At 61.2% G+C, this 15,769-nt stretch overlaps 1 protein-coding gene across 1 annotated transcript; it reads left to right on the top strand.

The window, feature by feature from the left end:
• Window positions 1–690: 690 nt before the first annotated feature.
• On the top strand, window positions 691–11,098 carry GRIN2C (glutamate ionotropic receptor NMDA type subunit 2C; the record flags this gene model as incomplete). Its single annotated transcript, XM_084273456.1, has 12 exons — window positions 691–1,143; window positions 2,700–3,295; window positions 3,812–3,926; window positions 4,499–4,710; window positions 4,833–5,001; window positions 5,356–5,509; window positions 6,990–7,115; window positions 7,202–7,431; window positions 7,652–7,812; window positions 8,372–8,559; window positions 9,053–9,285; window positions 9,686–11,098. 12 exons carry the CDS (start codon window positions 691–693, stop codon window positions 11,096–11,098), a joined length of 4,050 nt encoding a protein of 1,349 aa, XP_084129582.1.
• Between the last annotated feature and the right edge of the window lie 4,671 nt (window positions 11,099–15,769).

Raw genomic sequence — 15,769 nt, 5'->3', positions numbered from 1 at the left:
TTAGGGTGCAGGTGTCAGAGACACAGCACAGTGGGTGTTCCAGCTGGAGGAGCTGTGTGACAAGGGAAGGGGGGCGAAGCTGAAGGATGGTGTCTGGGAGAGAAACTTGGAAGTGGGGACCAGACAGGTGCTTCGGTTAGGATTTGGGAAGCAGCAGCAAAGGGGCTGGGACAGGGGGATGGGCAGGGAATTGGCTGCTCTGGCAACTGTGTGCTTTGCAAAATCCTGACATGGGGTTGCAGGGCTGAACCCTCCCCCCCAGGGCAAAGTGTTTAAGTATTGAAGGTGTCTGTCAGCTCTGGAGAGAGACCAGGGACCTGCCAGCTCCTCCCATCACCTCTTGCTCCTGTCCCCATCCCTGGCCCAAGTGACAGTATGGAGCATTGTAGTAGCGCTGGCTTTTAGGGGGGGGTGGGATGAGGGTGGGAGGGCAAAAGGGCTGGGAGGGGGCAGTGGTGGGTAGGGGGGTGACTGGGATGGATTCGGACTTGGGAGGGGGGTGGGTGACAAGGGACATGGCACTGGGTGGTGGTACAACCCTGTGGTCATCCCCCCCACCACATCCCATCTCCAGAGGATGATGTTCCCCCTCTCTCCATGGGGTCACCCCACCCTGATTGCTGTCCCCAGAGTGGTGGGGGCGGGTGGGGTTGGGGGTGAGCGGGGCTGGGGGTCCTGGCGGGCAGCCGGATGCGAGGGGCTGTGTCCCGTCCTGGCAGGGACGCGGCGGTGGACATGGGCAGAGCGCCGGCACACGCTCTGCTACTGTCAGTGGTGCTGGGCTGCTCGGCTGCCTTCACGGACCTCCTGCTGCCCGGCCCCGAGGAGCCGGTGGTCAACGTGGCCGTGGTGTTCGGGGGCACATCCTACCCCCTGCACATCCGCTCCCGCCTGAGCCCCCAGAGCTTCCTGGACATGCCCCTGGAGATCCACCCCATCACGGTCATCGTCAACAACACCAACCCCAGCACCCTCCTCACCCAGATCTGCGACATCCTCGCCAGCCACAAGATCCACGGCATCGTCTTCGAGGACAACGTCGGCACGGAGGCCGTGGCCCAGATCCTCGACTTCATCTCCTCCCAGACCCAGGTCCCCGTCATCAGCATCAGCGGGGGGTCTGCGGTGGTCCTGACCCCGAAGGTGAGGTGTTCGCTGGGGGTTATTTCCAGGGAGGAATGGGGGGATTGTTAGAGGGGCAGGGATGGGATGCTCTGGAGGGCAGAGGGGGCTGCAGCACACCAGCTGGTGGGCAGGAATGGATGGTGGCTGGAGCAGCATGGCAGACCGTGTGGTGGGACATAGGAGGGGACTTCACTGTGCTGGGGGGACCTTCCCTTGTGTCCTGCTCCCTGTCCCCTTGGGGCTGTGCCCACCATGGGGGGTTGGGGTCGTGGCACCAGGGCAGTGACAGGGTTGGCATATCCCAGTCCTGGGATGTGCATCTTCAGATGGGTCCATCTGACGATGGGACCCATCTGCACTCTGCTGGGGACGATCCAGCCCTGCCCGGCCGTGCAGGCAGCATGGAGACTCCTTGCTCGGCTGTGGCACTTGAAGGAGCTGCACCACAGGCTCAAATGGGATTTTTTTTTTGGCTTCTCTGCTCCTTGCCAGCGTCAGACACTGTCACTGTCAATGTCACCGTCACCTGCCTGCTGGGGAGCGCTGGTGGCAGGGAGAGCTGGAACGGGGCTGCGGGGTGATGGGCAGGCGGTGACGGTCCCTCCTGGGGAGGAGATCCGAGTTATCTCCTCCCAGCTGCTTGTCTCGCCCTGCCCAGCCTGGGCAGCAGAGGGCTCAGGGTGCTGGGTCCCACCTGGGGCAGCAGCCCCCAGAACGTGCATCCTGCCACTCCTTGGGGCACTGGTTTCATGCTCTGGTTGCACAGAGGGTTTGGGGTCTAAACCCCCTGGATGGCACCTCAGGAGCCTTTCCTGCACCAACCAGTGCTCCCAGACTACCCCGAGCTGCTGCTCCCTGTGGGTGCAGTGGGTTTTGAGGGGGTGCAATGGACTCCAGTGGGTGCAGAGGGCTCAGGTGGCTAAAAGCTAACCATGGTTTTGCTGTGGCCTGGCTGCTTTTCTCCTGCTTCCTCAGGGGCTGAATATTTTGGGGTGGTGGAGGGACTCACCCCTCCAGCCTGGCAGGGAAAATTACTTCTCTGGAGGTGGAGGGTTCTGGGTGGCAAAGCACTGTTGCCTACACTCGACCTTCTGCAAATGCCATTCACTGAATCATTTAAGACAGAATCAGATCAATTAAGATTTGCTAATGAGAGGCCAGATGGCTGGGGAGGTGGGGTGGGAGGGAAGGAGCGGCACGGGCTCCTGCAGCAGGTAGAGAGTCGGAGCTGGGCTGGGATTTATGCTTCTGGCAGAGCCATTGTCCCCCTCCCTCTCCTGGTTTATGGAGAAGTTGTTGGTCTCCTTTGGAGTATGGGTGAATTTTGGTCAATAAGCTGAGAAATGGAGGAGAGTCCAAAGGGCTTGACCTTTAGCACAGGCTGAGGTTCCTTGGAGACCACCGGTGGATCAGTCCCATTTTGGGTATCTCCAGTTTGGGCCAGTTCGTGCTCACCCAGGTTTGTGACCAGGCCAGTTCCTGGCTCCCTCAGACCTTTTGTGACAGCAAATTCAAGGTGGAAGAGACCTGGACCGTGGTGCTGGACCATCTCCTAAGCCCTTCTCCTCCCACAGGAGCCTGGCTCAGCTTTCCTGCAGTTGGGTGTCTCCATCGAGCAGCAAATCCAAGTGATCTTCAAGGTGCTGGAGGAATACGACTGGGGCTCCTTCGCTGTCATCACCAGCCTCTACCCGGGCTACAACATCTTCCTGGACGTCATCCGCTCCTTCACAGATGCCAGCTACTTTGGCTGGGAGCTGCAGGAGGTGCTCACCTTTGAGATGAGCCAGGAGCGGAGCAGCTCCAGGACGCAGCGGCTCCTGCGCCAGATCGACGCCCAAGTCCTCATCGTCTACTGCTCGCGAGAGGAGGCCGAGTACCTCTTCACCATGGCAGAGCAGGCCGGCCTGGTGGGGCCGGGCTACGTCTGGATCGTGCCCAGCCTGGCAGTGGGCAACATGGAGGTGCCACCCACCTCCTTCCCCATTGGCCTCATCAGCGTGGTGACGGAGAGCTGGAAGCTGAGCCTGCGGCAGAAGGTGCGGGACGGGGTGGCCATCGTCGCCATGGGGGCAGCCAGCTTCTTCCGGGCCCACGGCTACCTGCCGGAGGTGGGACGGGACTGCTGGGCCCCCGCCGGCGCCACTGCTGCCAACACCAGTTTCTACCGGTGAGGGCTGGGACCTGCTGGGGTGGGAGTGAAGTGAATGGGGAAAGGAGGAGGGAAGAGGCAGGGGAGGAGGAGGATGCAGCTGATGGAGGGGGGGGGGGGTGACATTCGCTGTGGGCTGCAGCTGGTGGTTGATGTGTGTCAGTTGGGGTTCTCCTGGAGCATCTCCCCAGAGCAGCGGGTTTCTGTGCCTTTTCCTGTGCTTCTCCATAACCCATGGGGGTCTCGGGGGGTGTGAGGGTGTAACAGCTCTGCTTTGCAGTGCAGATGTGGCACCTCAGGGCGGCAGTGGCAGTCTGTGCACCCTCAGCCCTGCAGTGATCCATCCTCAGTACCTCTTAGCTGGCAGGATGATCTCCAGCTCCCCACCAAGGGATAAGCCTGGTCCCCACCTCTCAGCACCATGACTCTCTGTGAGACCTCCTCAGCCCATCTGGAGCCAGAGGAGGAGGAGGAGGAGAGCTGTACGGGGCCAGGCTGCATGGCTGGGGACTCACGGGCTCTGTGTCTCACCAGGCACCTCCTCAACGTGACGTGGGAGCACAGGGACTTCTCCTTCAATGAAGGTGGCTACCTGGTCAGGCCCACCATGGTGGTGATCTCGCTCAACCAGCACCGGCTCTGGGAGATGGTAGGACCCTCAGACCCCCCCTGTGATGGGAACATTGTGGGGGGTGGCTGGGCAGGGTGAGCCTGGGGCTATGCATGGGCTGGGGTCCTGCCTTGGGGCAGATGTCCCATGCAAAACCCACAGCTGGTACCAGAAGTGCATGTGGCAGCATGGTGGGCTTGGTGGCAATGCTGGCCACCAAAGCTCTGCCAAGAACTGGGATTTTTTAACCTGCAGTTTGGGTGGAAAGTCCCCAGAGAGGCAAACCACAGTTGCCCACCTCTGGGGAGCAGCTCCAGACACGTAGAGCTGAAACAAGCTGCAGGGTTGGGGTTTTATTCTAGTTTAAAAGTATTTTGTGAGAAGTTTGGCCAGGTTTGTGCTCACCTGAGCCCAGGAGGAAACATCTCACGCTGTGATCAGTGGGTGGATGGGGAGGGGGATGCTGAGATGGGGCTCGCCACAGCTGGTCTTCAGCCTACCAATGCTCAGGAAGAAACCAGCCCTGAAGGCATGGGGAGGATGGACACAGGACCCTGTGTGTCCCCCAGAGCCCCTTGCCAGGGTGACAGTGTGCTTCCCCTTGGGGGCAGGTGGGCAAGTGGGAGAAAGGCATCATCCACATGAAGTACCCGGTGTGGCCCCGCTACGGCTCCTTCCAGCAGCCCGTGGCCGACAACCGCCACCTGACAGTGGCCACGCTGGAGGAGAGACCCTTTGTCATCGTGGAGAACACGGACCCCAGCACCGGGGTGTGTGTGCGCAACACTGTGCCCTGCCGCAAGCAGACCAACTCCTCCCACAGGTGAGCACCAAGGATGGAGCTCAGCAGCTTTGGCCACTGTGCTCATGGTGACCAGGAGGCACCGGGGTGCTCAGAGCACCTTTGGTTGGCCCAACCCATTTTTTTCCCTGGTGTGGTTTCAGTGGGGATGGGCTCGTGGATCCCTACACCAAGCTGTGCTGCAAGGGCTTCTGCATCGACATCCTGAAGAAGCTGGCCAAGGCGGTGAAGTTCTCCTACGACCTCTACCTGGTGACCAACGGCAAACACGGCAAGATCGTCCGTGGGGTCTGGAACGGCATGATTGGTGAGGTAGGGCTGAGCATGACCCCGCCTGCAGCTTCCCTGCTGAGGTGGGATCGGGGTGTCCGTGGTGGGACTCATCCCTGGGCAGGGGACAGCTCGGTGTGAGGAGCAGGGAGGTGTAGTTGTAAATCGTGGTGCTTGTGGGCAGGGCTTGGTGATGGACAATGAGCAGGCAAGTCAGCTGGACACTTCCAGCCCTGCAGCTGGTTGTGTTTGTGTCATTTAAGAAGATAATGTTAAAAAAATTAAAACAAGATTACACTTAAGGTTGGAAATGATGGAGAGGATGGAATACTTGGGGAAGTGGGGGGGTGGGGTGGGTCCCTCTGCCCATCCTGACACCACCTGCCCCTTCCCCAGGTGTACTACAAGCGCGCAGACATGGCCATTGGCTCCCTCACCATCAACGAGGAGCGCTCCGAGATCGTGGACTTCTCCGTGCCCTTCGTGGAGACGGGCATCAGCGTCATGGTGGCCAGGAGCAATGGCACCGTCTCGCCCTCCGCCTTCCTGGGTGAGCCCCGTGTCCCTCTGTCTGTCTGCAGGGTCACCCCCCCAGCTTCTGACAAATGCAAATTAGGAATATTCTTCAGTTTTAATAACTTTTTCCTTAAAAAAAAACAACCCCCCCAGTTTGCAAGTCCCAGGGGAAGGAGATGTTCCTGCTGGCTTTGGGGCTTCCTCCTCCCCTCGCCTGGATAATCCTTTTATTCCAGAGACAGAGGCTGGGAATGGTGTTTTCCTCCTCTTCTTGCTGGGAGGAGGGAGGATGGGGACATAGGGGGAAGATGGGGACGTGGTGGGAGGCAAGCTGGGGACCTGCCAGCTCTGAGCTCTGCTCTGGGTCCCCCTCCTCTCCATCACTGCCCAAGCCTGTGGTTACACTGAGGGTAGGAAACCACCGGGGCTAAAAGTTGTACTGGGTGTTTAACAAAGCCAAGCTGCAGCCAGGAAGGAGGAGGCTGCCCAAGGGCATCAGGAGATCCAGCCTGGCCGCTCAGTCAGGGCTGGGGATGTTCAGCAAGGGCACAGTGCAGCATCCCAGCTCAGCCAGAGCTGGGCTCCCGTACGGGGAGGGTGTGGGTGGGAGCGATGCCACAGGGAGCAGGACATCACCAGCCTGGGCCCATCGTCCCCCTCCTGTCCCCCACCCCGCACTGTTCCATCCTCCACCCCCCCTCCCAAAGCAGGGGTCACCTTCGCCAGCCCCAGGGACAGGCGGAGCCTCTCGCCCCGCTCCAGCAGGGCTGGGGTCTGTGGTCCCCGCGCTGCTGCCTCGCGCCTCCTGCGCTAATGAGCTGCATCCCCATCAGGGGAGTCCCCTCCTCCGTGACAGCAGAGGACGCGGTGACAAATGGACCTCGGCGGCCACATGTCGAGGGCTCGGCTGCGTCCCCACCGCTCCTGCCGCAGCGGCTCGTCCCGGGCAGGCAGGGGCTCAGCACCCACCCCCAGCTCCTAGGGGGCTCTCCCAGGGGCTGGGTGAGGCTGGGGAGGGGGGTCTGGTCTTGTCCCCAGTGCAGGTGTGATCCCATGGCCAGACTCATTGTGGGGCACAACCTGTGATTCCGTGGGAAACCCTCCCACCGCTGCCCCTGATTGACAGAGTCTCATTAGCATCTCCCTGTTGATGAGAGCCTGATTCTCTCTGGGCAGGGAAGCATAGCTGTATCCCATCGCACAGCATCCCTCTGCCCTCCTGATTCCCCCTGGATCTGCTCTGCAGCAGCTGCCCATTCCCATCTCATCTTCAAGGAGGGGCAATATTCACTAGGATGAGCCTTGTCTGTTCAGAAGGGTCTTGGGGGTCCCTGGGGGGCTGTGGGACGATCCTGGGGGCTGCCTGGGGCTGACAGTGTCCGGGGGTCTTTGGGGGGCTGTGGGATGATCCTGGGGGCTGCCTGGGGCTGACAGTGTCCGGGGGTCCTTGGGGGGCTGTGGGACATCCCTGGGGGCTGCCTGGGGGATCTGACATCATCCCACTGGCTTTGCAGAGCCCTACAGCCCAGCCGTGTGGGTCATGATGTTCGTGATGTGCCTCACCGTGGTGGCCGTCACCGTCTTCGTGTTCGAGTACTTCAGCCCCGTGGGCTACAACCAGAACCTCACCAGCGGCAAAAGTGAGTGAGGGAGGGGGGAGACAGGGTGGGGGACACACATCCCCAGCCGGGCTGACTGCTGCCCCCTCCATCCCCTGTCCCCACAGGGCCAGGAGGTCCCTCCTTCACCATCGGCAAGTCGGTGTGGCTGCTGTGGGCTCTGGTCTTCAACAACTCGGTGCCCATTGAGAACCCCAAAGGCACCACCAGCAAGATCATGGTGCTCATCTGGGCCTTCTTCGCCGTCATCTTCCTCGCCAGTTACACGGCCAACCTGGCTGCCTTCATGATCCAGGAGCAATACATCGACACCGTGTCGGGGCTGAGTGACAGGAAGGTGGGGCTGAGCCTTGGGCTGGGCTGCCTCAAAAAATAGAGGTGGGGGAGGTGGTGGTGGTGGGGATTTTGGGTGGGGAGAAGTACCTGGTTGTCACCACCAGCTGCCTGGGCGTGGGTGGATGGATGGAGGGCTGGCTGTGGGGAGTGGGGACATGCTGAGGACATGGTGGGGGCATGGCCCCTGAGTGACACCACTCCCTGGGGCTCCCCCGCTGTAGTTCCAGAAGCCGCAGGAGCAGTACCCCCCGTTCCGCTTCGGCACCGTCCCCAACGGCAGCACTGAGAGGAACATCCGCAGCAACTACCCCGACATGCACACCCACATGGTGAAGTACAACCAGCGCTCTGTGGAGGACGCCCTCACCAGCCTCAAAATGGGGTACGGCTCCCCCAAAGTGGGGGGTACGCTCAAGGGTATGGCTCTCCCAGGTCTGGGGTACAGCCCCTCCAAATGGTATACAGGACCCCTGAGTGAGCTAAGTCTCCCTGGGATGGGGGTTGGTGCATCCCACGTGGGGTAGGGCTTCCTCAACTGGGGTACAACACCCCCCCCCCCCCAAAAAAAAAAGAGATATGGGCCCCCCAGGAGGAGGAAGGTGAGATACGGCTCTCCCAGAGGGAAAATGGCTCTGTGCAGCTTCCCAGTCTGGGGTACAGCCCCCCAGACAGGGTGCAACCCCCTGCAGATGGTGTAGAGCTTCACAGGGCTCCCCCAAAAGGGACACATCCCCCTGCAGATGGGGTATGGCTCCCCAAAATGGGATACAGCCTCTCCAGAATAGATACATCCCTCCAAGCAGGGTTCTGGTCCTCTGAGATGGAGCAGAGACCCCCGAATAGGACACAAATGGGTACAGCTGCTCTAAAAAGGGACACAGCCCCCCCCCAGAAAGGGCTGCTGGGCCCCCTCCTCACCCTCCCTCCCACTGGCGGGGCAGGAAGCTGGATGCCTTCATCTACGACGCGGCGGTGCTCAACTACATGGCCGGCAAGGACGAGGGCTGCAAGCTGGTGACCATCGGCAGCGGGAAGGTGTTCGCCACCACGGGCTACGGCATCGCCCTGCAGAAGGACTCGCGCTGGAAACGGGCCATCGACCTGGCCCTGCTCCAGTTCCTGGGAGATGGTGGGTACCCAGACGAGCTTCTCGTTAACCCTGTCCCCATCCCCGCCCTGCTGATTAACCCAGGGACCTCTGTGTGCCCCCTCCTCAGCCCTGTGCAGCCTTGGAGGGGCTGGGGCAGGTGCTTTTCTCCTCCTTTCAGGGAACATTAAACCTGGCAGTGTCTCTCCTGCTGGGTGCTGGTGGGGGGATTCCCTTGGGGGGTCCCTCCTCTTCTTGCAGGATGCACAATGCTGGGTAGGACAGGCTCTGTGACAAGGGGGACAGAGACAGGAGAAAGCTGTGAAGGATGGGATGCTCATGGGATCCTCTGCCCAAGGGCACCAGCGAGGGCTGAGCCAGTGACAGCTCTGGGGCTTGGGGATGGTTTTCTCCTCTTCCTCCAGCCACAACACAGTGGGGATGGGCAGGGACTGCATTTGGGGAGATGATGACTGCTGGGGGGTGAGGGAGGGGGGCATTTTCACCCTCCATGGCTGTGCATGGCTGCCCCCAGGTGAGACCCAGAAGCTGGAGACGGTTTGGCTGTCAGGGATCTGCCAGAATGAGAAGAACGAGGTGATGAGCAGCAAGCTGGACATCGACAACATGGCCGGGGTCTTCTACATGCTGCTGGTGGCCATGGGACTGAGCCTGCTGGTCTTTGCCTGGGAGCACCTCGTCTATTGGAAGCTGCGTCACTCTGTGCCCAAGTCCCACAAGCTGGACTTCCTCCTGGCCATCAGCAGAGTGAGTGCCACTGCTGAGGGCTTCTGGGGGGCTTAAATGTCCTCCTGTGGTGCCATGGGGAGAAGCATGGCTTGGTGGGCATCGTCCCTCCAACCTGCACAGGAGGGACTGGAGATGCTCACACTGCTGTGAGCTCTTGGCTGGGGAGAAAAGCCGAGTTTTTTGGAAAAGGGCTGAGCCCTGGGAACATCCCCCATCCAGGTCAGCAGCCCTGGGGAAGGGGGTGATGGAGGATGGAGGATACCCACCCTGGCAGTGCTGGGAAGGGGACATCAGTGCCGTCGAGGTGTCTCTGCCTCAGCAGCAGTATCTCGGCTCAGCAGGGTGGGTTCATGGGTGCCAGACCCTGATGGCCTCACTGATGGGGCTGGGCCCCCCCCCCCCCGCCTTCTCTCCACAGGGCATCTACAGCTGCTTCAGTGGGGTGCAGACCCTGGCAAGCCCTGGGCGGGCGCCCACACCCGACGTCACCGCCAGCTCAGCCCAGGCCAACGTGCTGAAGATGCTGCAGGCGGCCAAGGAGATGGTGTCAACAGCCAGCGTGGGTGGGTCCCTGGAGCAAGCCACCCGCACCATCGAGGACTGGAGCAGCCACAGCGAGCGCCTCCAGACCACCTTCTCCCTGAGGACACCCCAGCTCGTGGTGCAGAACAGCACGGGAGCCCATCGGGCCCCCTCCTCCGGTCCGGCAGCCCCTGAGAGGCTGGGGAGAGCCTGTGCTCCCAAGGGTGCTCCCCCGGGGCTGCCGCTGCCCCAGCCCATCCCCGTGGACTCCCAGCTGCCCGGGGAGAAGTGGAGAGGGGCGAATGAGCACGTCCCACGCCTCCTCCACCCACTGAAGTTTCGGGGTGGCTGTGCAGGGGATGAAGCCCTTCCGGGGCTGCCTCACCTCCTGGTGAAGACCTCCCCGAGGGTGGATTTTGGGGAGCAGGCGCTGGTGGGGAACCACATCGGGGCTCCCCTGCCACCCTCCACGTCCCCCAGGGACCTCCCACCGCCGGACATCTACAGGGAGCACAAGCGGCCGGCAGGCCGGGGGGACCGGCTGCAAAACACACCCCTGGTCCAGGGGGATGGGGGACACGGGGGCTTGGGGACACTGCCCCGGCTGCTCTCGGCGGCAGAGAAGAGGCGGGAGGTGGGCGCTCCCTTCCTGCCTCCTTCCTGCCCTCGCGGAGCCTTCCCAAAAGCCTCCAGGACTTGCAGAGCTGGGGGCGAACCGGCCCGGCCGGAGGCCGCGGTGATGGAGCGGGAGAAGCCGAGCTGGTGGACGAGCTCAGCCAGGGCGCCCGGGGAGCGGGGGGAGAAGCGGCGGCCGGGGGGGCTGCGGCGCTTCGCTGCCGCCCACCCACCCACCCGCACCGACGTGCCCGACCTCTTCCCCGAAGCTGAGGCTGGGTACGGCTGCGGCCCCCGCTGCCCCCAGGCCAGTGCCCGGCTGACACCGCGCTCGCCCGTGCCCAGGCTGCCGTCCTACCGGGAGGCTTGCCGGCAACCCCCCCGTGCCGCCACCGCCGCCCCCGTGCCGGCGTGCGCGCTGCCCTATGCCTGCGCGAACTCCTACGCCAAGCAGCCCCTCCACCCAGGGCACCTCTCCAGGGGGTCCCCGCCCCCCCGTGGGGTGTCAGGGGGCTGCAGCCGGGGGCCCGGGCACTGGGACAGCGGCTGCAGAGACTGCGGGAGGCGTGGGGAGCCGGCCTTGCTGCGGGCGGCGGCATCGGAGAGGAGGGACCCGCTGGTGGCCCGCGGGGTGACGAGTCCCTGCGCCGGCGGGTCCTGGCGGAGGGTCTCCAGCCTGGAGTCCGAGGTGTGACGGGGCTGGGTGGGGGGGGGACACGGGGCGGGGGTCTCTCCACCTCCACCAGCCAGCGGCTCCCGGCCAGGTTCCAGCCTCCCAGGGTGCTGCTCCATCAGCAGTGGGACGATGCAAGCGGCTCAGCGGGTCCCGTGTGCTTTGGGTTGGGGGGGGGATCAGAGGAGCCTGGCAGGGGCCGGGGCTCGCCGGCCTGGGCTCCCCCCCGCAGGCAGCGCTGGCCGGGGACCGGAGGGCACCGAACTCATCGCTGCCGTATTGCCACCAAGTCTTGGTTTCATTCAAGGGACTTGAACACCATGCCCAGGTCATTAAAGAGACATTTCCAACTGGCTGGGGACCCTTCTTCCATCCGCCAGTGACAAGCTCAGGGCTGCCCTTGGCTTTACCCCAGTGTCACAGGGATGCTCGTGGTCCTGTGCACCCTCTGCCTTCTCTGCAGCGCCTGGGACCTCAGCCATCAGCTGAGGCTGGAGCTGAGCACCGCAGCTGGAGTCCCTGCACCCCTCCTCAGGCTTTTGGGGTGCTGGTTATAGGTGGCTGCAAGCTCAGGTCAGCAGGTGATGATGTTCCTGTGGCTGCAAAGCTGCGACATGGCTTGGCAGCCCCGGGAAGGTGGAATGAGAGAGGGAAAGAAAAAAAATCCTCCCGCTTCCCAGGGCTGATGGAGCCATAAATCAGAGCGACAGAGGAGCTGGCTTTAATTCTTCCCTCGATGTACATGGCTAATGCTGCTCTCTGCCTGCCGGGCTGGCGGAGGGGTGTGCAGGGGGGAGCTGTGATTCACCGGGCAGGGGAGGAGGAGCAGGAGCCAAGGCTGCTGGGGCCCGGGGTAGTGGCTACGGCTTTGCTGGGGTGGTACCAGCCCCATCCCAGGGCAGCGCTGGGACCAGCTGTTGGGCCATCCCATGGAGGCACCAACCCTCAGCCCCTCTTCCTGGCTGGTTCACTATCACCTGCCCTGAAGGATGTTTCCCCACACACACCCCCCCAAGAAGCTGCTCTAAAGTTCCAGAATTACCCCCTCCCCTTTTGAAAGCAGCTCTTGGGGTCGCTGGCAGCCCCCAGCAGCTGGGGCTGGTACCAGTGAGGGCTGCAAAGCCTGGGTGGGGGGGTGAATTGTTCAGGAAGGGCCTGGACACACATAGCCCAGCATGAAAAGCACTGGCAATGTCTGTCTGTCCATCCATCTGTCAGTCCATCCACCCATCTGGCTGGGGTTAAATCCAGCCAGTGCTGTCCCACCCCATCCCCCAGCCTGGCTGCATCACACTCTGGTGCTTTAATTCCCCTTTACTTATTTATCATCGCAATTGTCTCTTAATTGCTTTGGCAGCCCCTCCGAAGCCTCGTGGCCAGGGAGGGAGGTGCTGGTGTATAAATAAAAGCCATAAATAAATAAACCCCGTGGAAGGCCAGGGGATCCTTGCTGGGCTGCCCCAGGCTATGGCACCCATTTCCCCAGGGGTAGCTGCCCCCATCCCGGTGCTGTGGATGCCCCCAGGGTAACAAGCTGGTTTCCCAGGTGGCTCCAATGTGCCCCAGGGAGTTTTCCCCCAAACTCTGCATCCCTGGCCCAAGGAAGCCAGCACACACAGCTGCCCACTGGCTTGGCAAGGTCAGGGTCAAGGCTGACCTGAGGTTGGGACTATGAGAACAAAAGGGAGCAGAAAAGGGAAAAAAATATGCCCAAGCCATGTTTTAAATTAATTAGTGATGTCCCTGGTGACTCAGCAGAGGCCAAATGGATTTGCTTCATGTTTTATTGAAGGGCTTTGCAGTGGGAGGCTCAGGGCAGGGAGGGATGGGGGTGCTGTGGGTGCTCCCAGGGATGGGTGAGAGGCTGAGGCTGTCCTGTGTGCCCAGGACCCTGCCACCATTATGTCTTTGTATAGTCATTGCTACATGCAAATCAGGGTGGAAGAACAGAGGGGTTTTTTTTTTCCCCCCTTCCCTGTGCCAGGTGCTAACCTGGGTGCTGCTGGGAGAGGAGCAGGGTGGGCCACAGCAGCCCAGTGCAGGTGGGAGCTGTGTGACCCCCACTGCCCACCCCTGGGACCAAGGAAGGGCTGAGCTGCTCCTTCCTGCAGCATCCCCTTGCCCCTGGGTGCTCCGGGGACAAACACACAGGGAAGCAGCATCCTGGAAGCACCCTGGGGCCGGGCTTTCCAAAACAGGGGTTGGGTAGTTTAGCACTGAACAGCTGCTGAGGGATATTATTTCTTTTTGGTGAAATAGTCTAATCAATCACTTTTTAATTCAGCCGGCGCTGGCACCCGTGCTGCCCTGGGACATGGTGGCTGCTGCTTCCATGTGAAGAGAAATACAGCTGGCTCACTGCTGGCCACCCACCTCGGGGCTTGGCCCTGCTGGGGGGCAGGCAGTGCCCCCTCCCCCCCAAACAATGGCTCCCCACCTCCTGTCTCTGCCAGCTCTGGCATCGCCATGGCACAGATTATTGCTTGGTATTGTGAGCCCCAGCTGGCTGAGGGAAGGGAGAACCAGGCAGGGCAGGGCAGCCAGGAGAAGGACAAGTCAGTGCTGCTGTGGGGTGGTTGCAGTGAGGATGGGGGCAGCTGGTTAAATCACAAATGGTACAGGCAAAGGAGACACGGGGTCAGGAGGGTGTTAGTGTCAGCATGAGGACAGCAGGGTGTTACCATGCCTAAGGATGCTCAAGGGAGCAGCACATACAGCCACCTCCTGCCAAGGTAAAGCTGTGGTACAAAACCTGCTCCGGGGTCCTACCCACCCCCCCTGCACCAGCTGGGGCAGGACACCCCTCCCCGCAATCTCAGCACGGTCACTCATCACCTCCCCAGGGCCAGGGGGAGCCCCGGGGACCACAGCACCTTGGGGAGGCGGGTGGGTGGGAAGGAGCCAGCTGGGTCCTGGGCGCTGAGCTGGCAGAACCAACCCTTTGCCCCAGGATGGAGCTGCCTGGGTGTTGGCTTTGGGCAGTTGGCAACCCCGTGCCCATCCCCAAGCTGCCCGCAGCTCCTGGAGTCAGGGCCCGGCTGCCCATGTGAGAAATGGCTCCTGGGCTGGGTTCAAGCCTTGTGAACCCAGCCTCTGGTGCTCGAGGTTCTCACTGTCCCTTCCCTGGCCCTTGCTCCTTGAAGAGCAGAGAAAGCCCAAACCCATCCCCGATGCCGCTTTGATCTCAGATTTACAGCCCAAGCCCCGAAATCCTCCGCTGCCTGGGAGGTCCTTCCAGAGAACCACAGCACAAAGTGTTTATTCCCATCATAAAGATCCAGTTTAATATTTTAACATAAATCACACTGGGCTTTTATGGCCACGATAAATTTGTTGGCAGAAACCGCCTCTGCGGCCCCAGGCGCTGGAGCGATTCAATTTGTTTGGTTTTAAGTGTTAAGGAGCCGTAATTGAGAAGGGGAAAGTACAGCTGTTTTAATTGAGTTTGCAGCTACCACCCCGAGTGGCAGGAGGCTAATAGAGAGGAGGTGAGGGTCTCCATTAGCCTCTCTGCTTGCCATTTCTCCTTGGCCCGCAGCCCCATCAGTCACATCGTTCCCTCCAAGGAAGGGGGGTAGAAAAGCCAGACCAAACCAGACCTGTAACGTAGAGTTTATTGGGTTTAGTTCCCTTTTTTTTTTGGAAAACTAATTACAGTCAGGACAAGCATCACGTGATAACCTGTAATAACGACATGTTAGTGTTGATAAGGGCAAAACAGAACCAGACTGGTTCATGATGGGTGAGAGGATGGAGCTCCCGTCCTGACTGGGGCCACCCAGCATCCCCCCAGCATCCCCACCCGCAGGCAGCGCTGGCTCTGCTGAGCCATCCCCTTCCTGCTTTCTCCAGGAATTTTTAAGGCATTGCTATGTCATGTTTCATATGAAAAATGTTCTCTCCACCATCGAGCTGCTTTCTGTTAATCACCCCCAGCCCCTGGATAGATTTGCTGCGCTGCTGTGCAAGGACAGCGGCTGTCTGGGACCTGGTGGTTATTTATCTAAGAAAAAGCCCTCGTGTTCCTCAGGGACCAGAATCCTTCTCAGTAAGGTGGAGTGGCAAAGGCTGGGAGCCCTCCCTGCACCCCCACATCCCAAACCTGGATCCAAGCAGCTCCCAGAGCTAAGGCCCCTGAGAAGTCACTGCCACGCACCGTGCTGGGAAGGAGAGGTGGCCACCCAGGCCAGGGAAGAGAAGGCACATCTTGAAACGCAAGAGATGGCAGGGGAGGGGGTGGTGGGTTGGGGTCCCTCCTCCCACCCCACTCCCACCCCAGGCTAGGCAAAGGGGAGGCTGCCCTGTACGAAACAGGGGCAGGAAGGGAGGGAGACCAAGGGCAGCCCCGAGAGGGGGGTGAGAGAAGATGGAGAGCAGAGAACAGCCCCGTTCTCTGCCCGGCAATGAGATGTGAAGGCAAGAGACTGAAACGGGCCCGTGAAGGGGTGGAGGCTGAGCCTGGCAGAGCACGGGCAGCAGGAGGTGAGGGCCCAGCCCCTCCATAAACCCACACCTGCTCTCTTGTGCACAGGGACAGCCCCCAGCCTCTCCAGCTTTCCAAAGGCTCATTTCATCAGCACTAAATTCCTCCCTCTGGCTCTGCCCAGCTCCCAGCTGCCTCACAGGTGGCTCCCAGCTCAGCCACCCCATGAGTTCACCCTCCAACTACACAGCTACCATCCTTCTTCCTAA

The sequence above is a fragment of the Gallinula chloropus genome (genome assembly GCF_964237585.1).
Source record: "Gallinula chloropus genome assembly, chromosome: 20".
NCBI classification, from domain to species: Eukaryota; Metazoa; Chordata; class Aves; order Gruiformes; family Rallidae; genus Gallinula; species Gallinula chloropus.
This window is presented reverse-complemented; position numbering and strand designations above follow the sequence as displayed.